The sequence below is a fragment of the Muntiacus reevesi genome, chromosome 14 (genome assembly GCF_963930625.1).
Source record: "Muntiacus reevesi chromosome 14, mMunRee1.1, whole genome shotgun sequence".
NCBI lineage: Eukaryota > Metazoa > Chordata > Mammalia > Artiodactyla > Cervidae > Muntiacus > Muntiacus reevesi.
Genome location: NC_089262.1, coordinates 32,227,170 through 32,245,417, shown reverse-complemented (window position 1 = coordinate 32,245,417; position 18,248 = coordinate 32,227,170). Strand labels below are relative to the sequence as shown.

The following is an 18,248-nucleotide window of genomic DNA, read 5'->3' as shown; positions in this document are numbered from 1 at the left end:
GAGAAAGCCCCGTGCTGCAATGAAGAGACCACAAGCCACAATGCAGTGCCAACAGAGCCAAAAAGAAGAGAATGCACAGGTACGAAAAGCAATAAAATACTTAGACACTGTTGAATTTCTGTAGAGATATACTTCCTTCTGATTTTAACCAATCATTTCTCAGTTTCCCATCAGAAAATTCACATTTATTATTTCTCCTAAATCCATCAGCTTAAAAAATGGCCCGAAAGTTACAGGTAATGGCAGAGATCTGTCCATTATAATGTGTTTTATACTCATTCCCCTAAATAATGAATCTTTAAGTTAAAAAAATTAAAAGAATGGAAGGGCACAAGAGTACCACTGTGCAGTGGGTTATGAACTTTTTATACATTTTTGTGTTGAGTAGTGTGTTTTACACAGTTATGTTGAGTATACATATATACTGTTTTGGTAGTAAAAAGTAAATTTTAAAAGTATACTTGTGCCAAAATTCAGTAAATAAGCTACATATTTAAGTTCATATTATTTTAAAGTCTATTGTGGAAAATACACATCTATGTTCACACTGTACAATAAATCCTGGAGAAAAATTAGTTCCAAACTCTGTAGCAATCTTCCTTCTTAAAAATTGAAATTAATCTCTGAGTTCTTGCTGTACTTTACATGAAAAGCATACAAGCCTATTCCAAACAGAACCATCATTAAAGTCCCTAGTGCCCGGGAATTCTAACTACTCCAGCAATTTCAGGAAAAGGAGCTAAATTAATGAAAAACTTGACCTCTGCAGAGATCCATCTTGATGAATCCCAAGATTATTACAGGAATCAAAAAGATATTCATGGTATTACATGCATCAGAACTACTGTCTCAAAATAACTATGGTCTATTTAAATCTCATTAATATCTCATCACAATAAGGCTATATTTTCAACAGGATATTCCAATAATTTAAAATAAATTATGTATTAAACTTTTTTAGAAATAAAAGTTAAACCAGGAATATTGATTCTTACTAAGACCAAAACATGTCATCTTACTTTAGAATATACTTACATGTGATCTGTTGATACCTGGTTGAGGCTGTGGACAAGCTGTGAAACCAAATTATCATCCCTACAGGCCAAAAGGCAGTTCACTTCTTCTGCTATTCGTGCATTAAAGAGAAGGCTCTTTGTAGTTGTAGCAGGTAAAGGGGATGGAAGAGGCAGCTGGTTCAGGACTATTTGGAATAAAATCAGATTATGAGAAATTAATTGAGTGACAGTACGAAACCTCTTTCATGCTTAAATATATGGGATTAAAAATAAGTTGTAAAATATCAGTGTGACAAATTATTAAAGGGCATTCTGTCTCTCCCCAAACAAACCCCGTACTACTCAAAACGTCCCTTTGACCATAATAGATTAGATTACTAAGACTAAAAGTCTGTGCTAACTTTTCATGTTTTAACATCTTTATTAATTTAATAAATAGGTAGCCAAAAAAGTAGGATTAAAAAAATAAGTAATTTCGAAAAACTGAGTGTATTAATTAATCTAATTTACTTCTATTGTAAAGATTTATCACAATCAAATAAATAAACCAAGTAACAATATCTGACTCTTCACCAGATAGACAACTAATGTGTGCTTTTAAAAACTCGGGCAAATACAAAAATAGCTCACTTTGGTAGGAGAACAACATCCATAGAATAGGATTCTAAAGAAAGAAAAATATCTAAGGAATTTTGCTTTAAGTTGTAAATTCCTAAATAATCTCTTCATTCTATTCTGACAGCAAAAAAAAAAAAAGGGCATCAATGTTCACAGTTGTTTAAATTCAGTTATTAATGTCTCTTCACATAAAAGGAATTTGTTCATTTGTTTAAAATAAAAGTTAAAAAGTTAACAACAGTGTCTTAGTTTTGGTTTAATTTTTAATCACCTATATAGTATTAACTATCATGCCACTCAGTCACTATGGGTAATAATAGGTTTTTGTTCATAAAAACATTAGAAACAAATCATTACTTAATAAGCAGAATTTATTGGGCAGAAAAATTTTTTAAATAAGGTACAGCTGAGATAATGCACAGAACCCACCCCCCACCCCAACAACAACAAAAAATTCCTGGTTGTTTATTTGACTCTGCACTCCTACAACACATCATATGAATTTATGCCTTACTTGAACAAAGTGATAACCAAAACTAAAGACTATTTCAAAAGCTTTCTTACCCATTTTAACCCCACCAATTACTTTCTTGTTATGTCAGATTTTATAAACTAGCCCTGCTTCAAAGCTGTAGGCTGTTATCTATTTTACACCCACTTAAACTAGCTGGAAATTAACAACACAGAAAAACAATATTTGGGGGAACATAGATGAAAACATTTCTTGAAGTTATTTTCCTATAACTGCTTTTATGAAACCTTATATCTTTCAAAATGCTTGTTTTACAAAGAAAGGATGTCATCTATTCACCATCAACCCTTCCTTCTCATATGTCTTTTCCCCTTTATTTATTCAGGTAGGATAAGGACCAACATTGTGAGTAGTTTTTTACACAGGGACTAAGAATTAAAGTTGCTTACCAAAAGAGTAAGTCCCTAAAACACTGCACTACACTAACTGCCGACAAAGGTCTGTCTAGTCAAAGCTATGGTTTTTCCAGTAGTCACGTACGGATGTGAGAGTTGGACCATAAGGAAAGCTGAGTGCTGAAGAATTGATGTTTTTCAACTGTGGGTTTAGAGAAGACTCTTGAGTGTCCCTTGGACAGCAAGGAGATCAAACCAGTCAGTCCTAAAAAAATCAGTCTTGAATGTTCCTCGGAAGGACTGATGCAAAAGCTGAAGCTCCAATACTTTGGCCACCTGATGAGAAGATCTGACTCATTGGAAAAGACCCTGATGCTGGGAAAGACTGAAGGCAGGAGGACAAGGGGACGACAGAGGATGAGATGGTTGGATGGCATCACCGACTCGACGGACATGAGTTTGAGCAAGCTCTGGGAGTTGGTGATGGACAGGGAAGCCTGGCTTGCTGCAGTCCATGGGGTTGCAAAGAGTTAGACACGACTGAGCGACTGAACTGAAGCTCAAGTGAATGACAATGTTCTTAAGAAACTTAAGTGTTCAGGGTAAAATAGGCTCCTGACATCTGTGACAAACTCCAAAAGATTATCAAACATGACATCCAAAATAAATATCACTAAGAAATTACATTAAGTGGGGTTATCAAATTTTCTTCTTTGAAGGGCAGTTTCAGTTACATTTTCATAAATGCTTTTTAAAAAGTGTGTAATAATTCCTATATGCAAACCGTGTTTCTTCAGTTTCGATTTTTCTTAATGATTGTTTCATCTTCTCTATCTTTACTTTTACCCTTTTCATGTAAGACCATTAAACAAACACATACTACCATTTCTTAATGGGTCCTTAGGATGAAACAGAAATTAAGGTCTTATTAGTTCACTAATTTTGTTACTTTCACACTTATGCCAGTAAACCAAAGAAAATAATAATGTGTCATTCAAAATCTAAAATCTTTACACACTTGGTGTTATTTATGACATCACCACCAATTATTGTCATAGTCTCTTTAAAAATCAACGTCAGAGGTAGAACATTAACCAAACTTACGGTCTGTGAGACTAGCAATCCCCGCAAGAGTAGTGATGGGGACATGGGGCATATCCCCATTCATCCTGAAGTTCTGGAATGGTGTTGCCTATGAAAGTACTTAGTTCAGGTGCCAGCTGTCATTACTTCCCATTTCCCAAACACTGCAACAAAAAACATAATTATTTGTAACAATATGTCAAATATATTACTACTAGGGAAATGCTTAAAAAATAAAATGTTCTGCTTTCTTGCATGCTCAAGCTATAATATATATAACAGTAACAGCCATCATGCGTATAATATTTACTGTATGTTCACAATGCAAGGTGCTTTATATGCAACAACACACTTAGTCCTCACAACAACGAAGTAAGGTAGGTACTATTTTTTCCTGCATTTTACTGACAAGAAAATTAATTTACAAGGAATTTCAAGTAATTTGTGGGGCAAAGGTCAGAACCTAAACAATGTGGCTGTATTACTGGACAGGGATACTCAATTTTGACAAACACTATTTTCTTTTTCACATCATAGATACATAAAATTTTATCTTCAACTTGCCTTCCTGGTAAATAATGTGCACATTATTAAAAGATAAGTCTTCAAACAATAAAGGTGGAGAGGATGTGGAGAAAAGAGAACCCTCTTGCACTGTTTGTGGAAATGTAAATTGATACAGCCACTATGGAAGACAGTATGGAGATTCCTTAAAAAACTAGGAATAAAACCACCATATGACCCAGCAATCCCACTCCTAGGCACATACCTTGAGGAAATCAAAATTGAAAAAGACACACGTACCCCAATGTTCACTGCAGCAGTACTTACAATAGCTAGAACACGGAAGCAACCTAGATGTCCATTGACAGATGAATGGATAAAATTGTGGTACATATACACAATGGAGTATTAGTCATAAAAAGGAACACATTTGAGTCAGTTCTAATGAGGTGGCTGAACCAAGAGCCTACTACTCAGAGTGAAGTCAGAAAGAGAAAAGTATTGCATAATAACGCATATATATGGAATCTAATAAGATGGTATCGATGAATTTACTTGCAGGGCAGCAGTGGAGAAACAGACATAGAGAATAGACTTATGGACATGGTGAGAGAGGAGGAGAGGGTGAGATGTCTGGAGAGAGTAACATGGAAACTTACACTACCATATGCAAAATATAGCCAATGGGAATTTGCTGTATGTCTCAGAGAACTTAAACAGGGGCTCTGAACCAACCTAGAGAGGTGGGATGGGGGGGAGGTTCAAGAGGGAGGGGACACAGGCACACTAACGCTGATTCATGTTGATGTTTGACAGGAAACAACAAAATTCTGTAAAGCAATTATCCTTGAATTAAAAAATAAATAAATTTAAAAAAAAGACGTGTCTTTATTAAATATTCATAAACAGCAAAGAGTCTGCTCTACATCAATTATCTAAGATATACTGCTGAAATAGAAAGCTGAATTGTAATTTTTAAACAGTTTAAATACTTCTCTTTTGTTAAGAGAAGCTAGTTAGTAACCTTCAGGAGAACCTCTGAGTTTTTTGAGTTATAATCTTCAAAACAGTGTAACGATATAACATTAATAACTCCCCTTACTCATACATCTTAATTCAACTTTAAAAATTTAAGTTTTTTCTTAAAAATAGTGAAAGTATATAAGTAGGTAAAAATAAGAATTTTCTTTTTCCTCACTTTCATTATAAATATACTGACAAAAGTTCCTAAAACATATATGTATGATTACTTCTGATGAATGTCTGACATAAAACTTGCTAGTAGCAGTCCATTGGAGGGAAAAGGCATAAGAAATAGTATAGGGAAGATATAATTACTATTGGCTATCCTTTTTCAGTAATGAAAAATTGGCAGGAATGATAACATTTATTCAGCACCTACTATATGATAAAAACTGATATATAAAACACTTTAAATGTACTCTCATTCAACTTTTATATAAACCTGAGGTACTAACACTCCAGGTAACTGAAGTCACTGATTGTTCCAACTCTTTGCAACCCGATGGACTGTAGCCCGCCAGGCTCCTCTGTCCATGGAATTCCCCAGGCAAGAATACTGGAGTGGGCTGCCACTTCCTTCTCCAGGGGACTTTCTTGACTCAGGGATTGAACCCATGTCTCTGGCACTGCAGGTAGATTCTTTACTTTCTTTACTGTCTGAACCAACTGAGGGGAAGCCAGGGAAGCTCCTGAACTCAGGCATTTCTAATCTTATCTTACATTCTCAACCATATATGAAGGACATCAAACTGGGAGGTATCTACAATGCTATGACAGAAAAGACAAACCAGTAAAAAAAGGTAAATGAAATGTTCCTCAGAGAAGCAAAATGCTTGTTTAAGGTCTCACAGCTTGTAAACTGACCTATAAAAGTTTGGACTTCTAGTTCAGTGTTCTTTATGCTATGCTATCTTACAGGATTACATTATTTTGAATAAACCAACATTTTATATGTGTGGACTATTTAGCTAGTTAGCACTTTTCCTTCCTTGGTAATACTAATTTTTCCTTTTCTTTAATGAGGAAGGTGGGAGGGAGGGCTTAAAACTATTATATTTTTATTGTCTCAGTTTATATTACATTTAATAGAACACGCTGCCTCAAATTATTTTGGGAAATAGGTAGAATATAAATCCTAAGCAGCTAGGTAAGGAAATAAGGAAATCTATGTCATACTACATATAGTACAATATAATTTAAGATTGATTCCTTTATCACAAGATGATTTCCTATACAAGGGGATCAGAAATGCAAAAATCAAACAATGGTCATTTTATTTCTTTCTAAATGAGGCTGAGGTCTTAAGGAACTATAACATTTAGATGTAGGTCTCAACTTTAGACCATAACACACTTGATGACATATCATCAATTGAATCTAAAATGTAAGAGAAAATGTTTTAATGTTAAATCACTGAACAGTCCACAAGAGGGCACACTTTCAACTACTACAAAATTTTTAAATTGACTTTTTTTTTTTTTTTAACTAGTCCAAAGACTGGCCAGATTCTTCTGATATAATCATTCAATAGCACTAAAAAGCAACAGATTCTGAAGTTTGTAAATTTTTTTAACACATACAAGCAATTTTTGGGTGCATATAAAATATAAGAAAAGCCTGAATACATGAAGACTTCTACAGTAATATTAAATGATAAAAGCAAGTAATAGGTTTATCATTCATCTTCGTCCTATTGCTACTGCTAAGTCACTTCAGTCATGTCCAACTCTTCGCGACCCCATGGACTGCAGCCTACCACGCTCCTCCGTCGATGGGATTTTCCCGGCAAGAGTACTGGAGTGGGGTGCCATTGCCTTCTCCCCTTCGTCCTATTAGCTATTTGCAATTTGTCTGCCCTTAGAATCTTTTAAAAAAACCCTGGTTACCCTGATTTTTTTGTTGTGATGCCACAGTAAGTTTAGTAAATAGTAAACATCTATCATCTCATACAAAGAAATGTTCTTGTGATAAAAACTCTTAAGACCTACTTGCTTAACAACTTTCATATATAACATACAGCAGTGTTTAATTATGTCTGTCATGTTGCACACGACATCTTTAGTACTATATCTTGTAACTGGAAGTTTGTACCTTTTGACTACCTTCAATTTCCTAACCCCCCCCATCGCCCCCATCCCCCAGCAATCCCAGCCTCTCTCTGATAACCACGAATCTGATCTCCTTCTCTGAGTTTGCTTGTTTTTGAAGCATAACTGATCTACAACACTGTTGGTTCCTAGTATACAACATAATGATTTGGCATTTCTATACATTTCAAAATGATCAACATAGGAAGTCTAGTTACCATCTGTCACCATACAAAGATATTACGTTATTATTTACTATATTCCCCACACTGTACATTTTATCCCTATGCTTCATCTATTTCGTAACTGGAAGTTTGTACCTCTTAATCTTTCTCACCTATTGCACTAATTCCACCACCCATCTCCCCTCTGGCAACTACCTGTTTGTTCTCTGCATCTATAACTGTTTCTGCTTTCTTATGTTTGTTTATATGTTTTCCTTTTAGATTCCACATATAAGTGAAATCATATGGTATCTGTTTTTACCTATTTCATTTAGAATAACACCCTCTAGGTCCATATGCGTTGTTGCAAAGGACAAGATTTCATCTACTTGCATGTTATTAGCCATAAAAAAGAATGTGTGTGTGTGTGAATAGATACATATCTACACTACATCATTTTTATCCATTCACCTATCAACGGGCACTCAGGTTTCTTTCATACCTTGGTTATTGTAAATAATGTGATGAATACAGGGTATATGTATCTTTTCAAATTAGTGTTTTTGCTTTCTTCAGATAAATACCCAGAAGTGGAATTGTTTTGTACGGCACTTCTGTTTTAAATTTTTTGAGTAACCTCTATACTGCTTTCCACAGTGGCTGCACCAATTTACATTCCCACAAACAGTGCATGAGAGTTCTTTTATCTGTTGACTTTTTGATAAAAGTCCTTTTGATAGCTGTGAGGTGATTTTTCACTGTGATTTTGAATTGCATTTCTCTGATGATTAGTGATGTTGAGTATCTTTTCACGTGCCTGTTATCTTTAAGTCTTCTTTAGGAAAATACCTATCCAGGTCCTCAGTCTGGCTATTTTGATCCTAATGTGAGAAGTCCCTAGAAACAATGAATTCTTTAAGACAACTCAGTAAGAGAACAAATATGTTTCAGGTACTTTAGGAAATTATTCCAATTCAACAGCTTAAGATCATTACTTAAAGTACCAAAAGGAATAAATGAGAAAGAGTACATGCGTGCTTGTGTTTAGTCGCTTCAGTAGTGTCCGACTCTCTCTGAACCTATGGACCATGGTTTGCCAGGCTCCTCTGTCCGTGAAATTCTTCAGGCAAGAATACTGGAGTGAGTTGCCATTTCCTTCTCCAAAGAGTACATAAAGATGTACAAAAAAAATCATGATTGCTCATGTATAATGCACATTAATGATCTCTATTCTGTGCTAACGCATTCAAAGAGGTCATTTCCAACAACCTTCTTCTCTCTCCCGTGCCATCAATTTTCCCTCATATTGGATCATTCCAATCAGCATATAAACATCTATATGTTGATAACTGCTACTATTCCCCAAAAACAAAATAAAAAAAACCCTTGTCTCATGTATCCTCCATCAAACTGCTTCATTTTCTGCTTCCTTCCACAGCAAAATACTTCAGTTGTCCATATTCACCTCTAATTCTTCTACTTTCTCTTGAGATCACATTGGGTTTTTATTCTCATGATTCCACCGAAAGTCTTACCATGGTTAGTAATGGCATGAACCTACACTGTTAAGTGCAATGGACAAAACTCCTATTTCATTATTTGACCCAGCATTCAACAGAGTTGATTCTGTTTGCATAATTCTGTTTTCCAGAACAACATATTCTTTTGGATTTTCCTCACAGGACAGGCCACTCCTAAATCTTATTTTGGTTCCTTCTCATCTTCCTGTTATACCTATACTGTTAATCTCATCTGATCTCAAGATTTTAAAACAGCACCTATATGATGATAACTCTAAAATTTATATCTCCTACTGTGACTTCTCCCCACATACAATACACTCAATCCAACTACCTACTCAATATCTCTGCTTTGAAAAAGCTGGCTTGAAACTCAACCTTAAAAAAACTAAGATCATGGCATCAGGTCCCATCGCTTCATAGCAAACAGATGGGGGGAAAGTGGAAACAGTGACAGATTTTATTTTCCTGGACTCTGAAATCACTGTAGACAGTGATTGCAGCCATGAAATTAAAAGATGTCTGCTCCTTAGAAGAAAGCCATGACAAACAGTGTATTAAAAGCTGGAGACATCACTTTGCTGAAAAAGGTCCATGTAGTCAAAGATACGGTTTTTTCCATAGTCATGTATGGATGTGAGGGTAAGTCCATAAAGAAAGAAGGCTGAGCACCAAAGAATTGTTGCCTTCAATCTGTGGTGTTGGAGAAAACTCTATAGAGTCCCCTGGACTGCAAGATCAAACCAGTCAATATTAAAGGAAATCAACCCTGCATACTAATAAGAAGGACTAATGCTGAAGCTCCAATACTTTGGCCACCTGATGCAAAGAGCCAACTCACTGGAAAAAGACTCTGATACGGGGGAAATTGAAGGCAAAAGGAGAAGGACAGGATGAGATGGCTGGATGGCATCATCAACTCAATGGACACGAGTTTGAGCAAATTCCAGGAGATAGTGAAGGGCAGAGGAGTGTGGTGTGCTGCAGTCCATGGGGTTGCAAACAGTTGGACTCGAGTTAGTGACTGAAGTGCAGGTCTAGAGTAGAGGTTGGTAATCTTATTACTGACTTCTGAGAGCATTAATTATACGCTTTAGATAAAAGTTCTTTATTAGATACTATTTGCAAATATTTTATCCTTATCTTTTGCCTTTTCATTCTCTTAACAATATCTTTTGAACTTTTTATGAAGTCCAACTTAGCAGTATGTTTTTTTATGATGGTGGTGGTGGGGTGTGACTACAAAGAGACATGCAGAAAGTTTTTGGTGTGATGAAAATGTTCTGTATCATGGAGGGATGTTGGTTATATGAGTATAACCAAGATTTCTATTTTTCAATATATATATAACCAAATTCCAAAATACTACAGAAGTAATAATACTGCTACTAATAATTTAGCAGTGGTTACAGAATGAGTGGAGGTATAGATGAAATTAAAATGACAGCATGTTGATTACTGTTGAAGCTAAGTGATGGACATTAGGCATTCATTACACTCTCCTGTTTACCTTTCATGTCCTTAAAGTCTTCCATAATAAACAGTCTGTTTCATATGTACCTTGCTTTTTCTTTTTTAAAATTTCTTTGGAATAATTTAAAATGTGTTAACTTTCACGTTTTAGTTTAATTAAGGGAAATTTTTTGTTGGGTACAAAATATCATCTCATAGTTAGGTTAGGATTAAGTAAAGCCTTTCTTTTAATAGACCTATTACTGCTAAACCATGTTATATGAAGTGAATGTTTCTATCTCCCCCCCAACCCCTTTTGTATATGGAACCCTAATCCCAGTATGATGGTATCAATATTTGAAAGTGGGGCTCATGAGAGGTGATTTAGGTCACAAAGATGAAATTCTCACCAATAGGATTAAAGTCCCTAGGAAAGAGACTTCAAAGAGCTCCTTTGATCCTTCCACCATGTGAAGACACAGCAAGAAAATGGCCATCTATGAACCAGAAAGTGGGTTCTCACAAGACACTGAATCTGCCAGGACTTTTATTTTGGACTTCCCAGCCTCCAGAACTGTAAGAAATAAATTTCTTCTGTTTACAAGCCACTCAGTCTATGGTTGTCGTTGAAGTTGCTAAGTCATGTCCGACTCTTTGTGACCCCATGGACTGCAGTACGCCAGGCTTCCCTGTCCTTCACTATCTCATGGAGTTTGCTCAAGTTCATGTCCACTGAGTCGGTGATGCTATTCTTTTATAAGAGACTGAATGGTAAGACATCATGTTTTCCTCAGGCTTTATTTCTGTAATTGGTATTAAAAAAAATACAAGAATTTAAGAGATCCAAATATAATAATTAAATAGTATAACTTATGAATGTGAAATAACCATATTGGGATAATTTTCAGGGAAAATAACCCTGTAAAAAGTCAATTAAGACTAGTAACAAACAACTCCTTAGTAAGGAGCTAAACTTCAAAATTATTTTAAATAGTCTGATATTATAGGAAAAGAAATAATAAAAACAGAGAAAAACAATTTCTTACCCACATTATCTATAGTGCTTAGTTGCTTAGTCGTTACTGACTCTGTGACCCCCATGGGCTGTAGCCTGCCAGGAAGCCACTAGGGAAGCCCACATTATCTACAGTAACCTTTTTAATAATTTCCACTAGATCCTTCCCACTATGCTATTTTATAGGATGTAAATATGTAAATTGGGCTTTCCTGGTCAATCAGATGGTAAAGAATCTGCCTGTAATGCAGGAGACCTGGGTTTGATCCCTGTGTCGGGAAGATCCCCTGGAGAAAGGAATGGCTGGCTACCCACTCCAGTATTTGTGCCTGGAGAACTCCATGGACCAAGGTTAAGCATGTTATTTTTAAAATTTAATAAGCTAATATTCAATAAACTAATCATAAAATACAGATTTTCATAACATCAAATAGCATATCCTTTCTATACATAAAATGAAAAATATTTAGTTGTTAAAATTCTGTTATTATCGGTCAACCTATTAAGAAAAATGGGTTTCTAAATTTTAAGTGAAGTTTCTGATTTATATGATTAGTTCCACAAAAGTAAAGTTACTATGAAACACAGATTATTAAAAAGAAAACATTTTCTATAAAATTTAAAACATTAACTATATCCTAAGCTAGAAGGCTAATAGGAATAGAAAATGTAAAAAGATAAAAGGATTCTGTGTGTTATAAAGCAGCAGCCCCCAACCTTTTTGGCAACAGGGACCAGTTTCATGGAAGACAATTTCCCCATGGACTAGGGAGAGAGGGGATGGTTTCGGGGTGATTCATGCACATTACATTTATTGTGCCCTTTATTTATATTACTATTAGTATCAGTTCCATGTCGGATCATCAAGCATTAGATCCCGAAGGTTGGGGACCCCTGTCATGGAGGACTTTCATGGTTGTTTACAAAATCTAGGAAAACTGATGGGGATAGGGGAGGTGTGCAGAAAAGAGGGATATAAGAAAATAGTTTTCTCAAATAGTATTTTGACACAAGTCAATATCACAAATAAACACAAAAGCAAACTAAACTTAAAATGGAACTGAAACACTTTCAATTTCAATCAGAATATTGAATTGCCTGGAGTTGAGGAAGCAGTTTGGCTTCTCTTTACCAGTACCTGATAATATTACGTATGCTTATCAGCAGGTAATGAAATTTAAGTGACTCATCTCCTTTTACTTGATGATCTGATTTCTTGATTTTTAAAACATTAAATCTTACATATTCACCATCATGCATTTAGCACCTACCACCTAGAATAGGATCTGACAGTGGGTTTTGAGCATAATGTGGTTTAAAAAAAAAAAAAAACACGCCCCAAACATGGTTAATATCCTCATAGAGCTTAGAGAATCCATTAGTAGTGATATTATGAATAATCACCATGTGACAGATGATCACATATTTTGATAAACTTCACAACAATAATAATGGATGATACTCAGCATCTACTATACACCTGGAATTGTTCTAAGGGATTTACATGTTTAATTTCATATTAATTTATATTTAGTTCATCTTTACATATCTGAATTCAGTTAATCCTTATCCTATTTAACAGGGAGTATTATTAACTTAAGATAATAAAACCTGGGGCATATAAAGGTAAGTAATTTGTCCAAGGTCTGATTCCAGAGTCCCTGATCTTAATATTTTAGACTCCTTGCTCTTTTCTAAATGAAAAGAACTGGGCACTTTGAGAGACAAAAAGACTGCAACCAAGTTTATAGTGAAGGGTGGACAGTAACAATGTCTCATTAAGGAAGTCTCATTAATATGAGTTAGACAGGAAAAAGGCAAAGAAGAAATGGGAACAGGGTGGGGGCGGTGAATAGCATGCCCAAGTCCCTACAGAAGGACAGAGCCAAGCACAAAGGAAAAAGGGATTATGTCGCTGTACACAATGATGGACTGATGCAAGACTAAAGAGAAAAGGTACATTAAAAAAAAAAAAAAAAAAAGACCCCGATGCTGGGCTAGATTAAAGGCAGGAGGAAAAAGGGATGACAGAGGATGAGATAGTTGGATGGCATCACCGACTCGACGGACGCTGAGTTTGAGCCAGCTCTGGGAGTTGGTGATGGACAGGGAAGCCTGGCGTGTTACATACGGTCCATGGGGTTGCAAAGAGTTGGACACGTCTGAGTGACTGAACTGAACTGGCCATTTACAAACATACCTCAGTTACTGAATTCAGCAACTGTAGTTCCTTAATTTTTTGAATCCATGTCTCTATTTTCATAGAGACTTTATATTCTCCTTAAAGATACTAATTTGAATTCAGTTCACTGTGTTTACAAAATTAGGCATGGGTTTAAAAGTCTAGAAGGAAAAATGGTTTGTCACAAATACAGTTTTTCTACTAGTCATGTCAGATGTGAGAGTTGGGTCATAAAAAAGGCTGAGTGTTGAAAAATTGATACTTTCAAATTTTGGTGCTGGAGAAGACTCTTGAGAATCCCTTGGACAGCAAGGAGATCAAACCAGTCAATCCTAAAGGAAATCAACCCTGAATATTCATTGGAAGGACTGATGCTGAAGCTGAGGCTCTAATACTTTGCCCACCTGATATGAAGAGCTGCACTGGAAAACACCCTGATACTGGGAAATACTGAGGGGAGCAGAAGAGGGTGACAGGATAAGATGGTTGGATGGTAGCACCAATTCAACGGACATGAGTTTGAGAAAACTCTGGGAGATAGTGAAGACAGAGGAGCCTTGTGTGCTGTAGTCCATGCGGCTGCAGAGTTGGACATGACTTGCAGACTGAACAACACCAACAAACTATGAAAATTACTGCCTCAGAATAAACTTTAAAACATAAAACTGAATGCTAAGTTAGAAAAACAAAACAAAAAGTAAAACCAAAAAATGTTTCTTGTGTGAAATAAACTTATGTTCATGCAAAAACCTGCACATCAATGTTCATAGCAGCATTATCTGTAATAGCCAAAAACAGGAAACAACCCAAATGACCTTCAATTCATGAATGCATGAATGGCTAAACAAGTTGGTAAATCTACACCATAGAATGCTACTTAGCAATAAAAATGTACCAACTATTCATACATATAACAACTTGGATGAATCTCAAGGAAATTATACTGAGTGAAAAATGCCACTCTCAAAAATATATACTGTATGATTCCATTCATGGGATACTCTTGACATACCAACATGAGGATGAAAAGCTGATCAGTGGCTGCGGAACCTGGAGATGGGGAAAGCAGGTGTGACTGTGAAGCCACAGGACAAGGAGGCGGCTCTCGTGGTGACAGAGCGGCTCTCTGTACTAAGCGGGGCGGGGGGGGGGGGGGGGGTGGTCACATGCGGCTAGTCGTCTGTGTGCTCGTGCTCAGTCCCTCAGTCAAACGACGTTTACGATACAAGTATACAGAAACACACACAATGTGCACGCATAGCTGGCTAAATCTGAATAAACTGGATTGTACAAATGTCAATTTCCTGGTTTTGAAATTATAATACAATGTTACTTTTGTTGGAGGTTGGATTAATAAGGGTATACATGATATCCCCATACTTTTTTTTTTTTTTTGCAACTTCCTATGAATCTGCAATTATTTCAAACTAAAGAATCATTAAAAGCCAATTATAGCCTGTGGGTTCTAAACAATACCTAGTTCATTCACTTTATGGGCTTTTATTATTGAACCAAGTTAAAAGTTTTGATAGTTGATTTAGAAATTTTGCAAAGCAATTTATAGGCATAAAGTTTTTTTTTTTTTTTTTTTAGTTTTTCCTGAAGGCTTCTTTTTAAAAAATTTTTCTTAGTTGAAGAGATAACTTTTAATTTTGATATAATTTCAAGCTTACAAAAAGTTAACAGAGTTACACAAAACTGCTATACAAGTACAAGAAACTGCCATAACTTTTACCCAGATTCACCAACTGCTTACCTTTTGCCCTGTCTGCTTTACCTTTCACAATCCCTTCCTCCTCCTGTCCTTCTGTGTGTATCTGTGCATCTCCCTGAACTATTTCAGAGCAAGTTGGAGATATCAGAGGCCATTTCTCTCAATCCTTAATTATGTATTTCCTGGAAAAGTCAGTTTTCATTCCAATCCCAAACCAGTCAATCCTAAAGAAAATCAACCCTGAGTATTCAGTGGAAGGACTGATGCTGAAGCTGACACTCCAATAGTGTGGCCAGCTGATGAGACAAGCCGACAAACTGGAAATGACCCTGATGCTGGGAAAGATTGAGGGTAGGAGAAGAGGGCACCGACTCAATGTACATGAGTTTGAGCAGACTCCAGGAGATACTGAAAGAGAGGGAGGGAAGACTGGCGTGCTGCAGTCCATGGGATTGCAGAGTTAGACACCACTGCGCAACAACAAATGTATTTCGTAAGAGCAAGAACATTTTCTTAGATAACAAGAAGCCAATGAAAAAAACTACGAAATTTAACATTTATAAAATAATATCTAATCCCAGGTCCCTATTCTATCCACTGTCCCAATAATATTCTTTTTTAACTGTTTTTACCCCTTGGTTCCGGAACCAACCTATAATCAAATATAACATTCAGCTGTCATGACTTTAAGTCTTCTTGAATTTAGATTGCTTCCAGGTACTTTCTTTGCATTTATTGACTTGTTTGTATAATCCATAGATTTGGAATTCCAGTGATATATTTTTAGTAGGTATTATCATAGACTCCTAGTGCATTATAACAGGAAGCATCTGATATCAGTTTTTTGCTAATTTGTTGATGTTAACTTTGATCACTTGATTAATGCAGTGTGGGCCATGTTCTCTGTTATTAAGTTACCCGTCTACAGTTTGTGGAGAGAGGCTTGTGTGAAGGAGACTACTAAATACCTAATTCCCACTGAACTTATACTATTTAAGTTTAATACTATTAATGATTTTCTATCAATGTTTTATTTATTTATGGGCATTCTACTGTAACAGGACATTTCCCTTCCTTCTATTCATTCATGTCAGGATGGACTGGGCAATTTCTTTTTTAGTGAATAAGTTGCAATATATTATTATTAATTTATTTTGATGCCCAAAAATTTCCCAGATTTGGCTAGAGGCAGCTTCTTCAAGCTGACTTTGTTGTCCTTCTGTTATGCCCTATCACTCTTTAAGAGACTCCTTACTTTCCAGTGCAATAAGATATGCCAACCTCATCTCATACTATTCCTATCCCAACAGTGGAAACCAGCCTGAAGAAATCAGGGAGGTGCTCTGATTCTATTTAGTGGAGAATATTATTCAGAGACAGCACTAGTTGTGCTGTTACTGGTATATCATTGTAAGCCAAGTACATTAAATGAAAAAATAGAGAAGAGAAAATAGGTAAAACATGAGTTGCAAAACAATATAAATGTGAAAAAAAATTATAAATTTCATAATCACATACTTTCATAGGCGAAAAATATCTCTGGGAAACAAACACCTATTTTATAGGCAAGAAAACCAAGACCTAGTGACAGTAGGTATGCTAAATATGGTCACAGAATAAACTATTAGCCAAAGTCAGCAAATTTTCATTTCGATATTCACCAAGTTTTGCTTTTATACTATTTATTCAACAACTATTTACTGAGTGCCTACAATGTGCAATGCACTGTTGCAGCTAGGGATACAGCAGTGAACAAAACAGACAACAATTTCTGTATGGCCTCACAGAGCTTAATTTTCCGTATGAAAAGGTACTTTAATTCATTAGTCTTTAAGAAAATGCAAATGACAACCACAGTAAGACATATTTAAAGTTAAAAAGTAATCAACTGTTGCAATAACAACACAGTAAACAACAGGAATGCTCACACAACGCTGGTGGGAGTATATAAAATGGGTACACACACTCTGGAGAAGGGACATTATCTGATGGGTGATTACCCTAGGCCCTGTAATTTTACTCCTTGGTATATACCCAATAGAAAACTAAGTGGCGTAAAGTTCTCAATCTGCTCCTAGAACCAGTGGGTCAGGCTAGACATGCTGGTCTTTAGAGATGGCAGAGGCACGAAAAGTGCAAGCACAATCTTACAAACATTTTTCAAACCTTTGGTCATGTCACAGGCAGGAACTACAGTCACCTGGGAAAGAGCTTGGCAGCAGGCAGGGGTGAAGGCTTGGAGCTGTTAATACAATCTATCATATCCACCCATTCCAAAATGTTTCAGAGATGGAAGTTGATATTTCAACAACACTCCACTGCAAGGTGATTTTAATGCTTGCTAAAGTCTGAAAATCAATAGGTACCACAGATTGCGGTCTTATACCTAGAATTTCTAATTCAGTAAGCCTTGAGTAATACCCAAGGATCGAGCATTTCTAATAATTTCCCAATGATGCTGATGCTACTGATCCTAGTGCCACAGTGGTAACTACTGGGCTAGAAGACAGGGAAAGCCTTCTGAGGAAGATGTCACCTGTAATGAGTTTTGAAAACTTGGTATTGATGAAGAGTGGGAACGGTGTTGCGGGCAGACGGAAAAGCCAAGTGCAAAGGTAGAAAGCTGTGAAACTGCATGACATGTATGTGGACTGAGGGAAGGTTAAACATACAAAAGTCAGATTATAAAAAAGCCTGTTTGCTAGGTTAAGGAGTCCAAATTTGACTGACTGCTATAGGCAGTCATAGAAACACTTCATATTAAGAAAATTATCCGAACAGATTCTGGTATTAGAGCATGATCTATAGCAGCCCTGTGGAAGAGAAGATGCTAAACTTGTAGAACGGTACTAGAAGAAAGGAAGAACAATTAGGTAGTAAATAAACTACCACTTGAACAAAGAGAAAGCAAGGTTAATAGCAAGAAAAGGGCAGATATACAGAAAGAGGTTAATCTGGCGACAACTTGGATGTGGAGAGAGAGGGAATCTAGGACAACTTTCA

At 36.1% G+C, this 18,248-nt stretch overlaps 1 protein-coding gene across 3 annotated transcripts in view; it reads right to left on the bottom strand.

The window, feature by feature from the left end:
• NIPBL (NIPBL cohesin loading factor) overlaps positions 1–18,248 on the bottom strand; it is a 195,769-nt gene that overhangs the window by 112,381 nt on the left and 65,140 nt on the right. For all 3 annotated transcript variants that reach the window (XM_065905643.1, XM_065905642.1, XM_065905644.1), the window contains exons 2-3: positions 3,606–3,748; positions 1,036–1,201 (exon numbers count right to left, since the gene is read on the bottom strand). In XM_065905643.1, coding sequence (XP_065761715.1) covers positions 1,036–1,201; positions 3,606–3,669 — 230 coding nt within the window. In that variant the 5' untranslated portion in view covers positions 3,670–3,748. The remainder of the gene's footprint in view (positions 1–1,035; positions 1,202–3,605; positions 3,749–18,248) is intronic.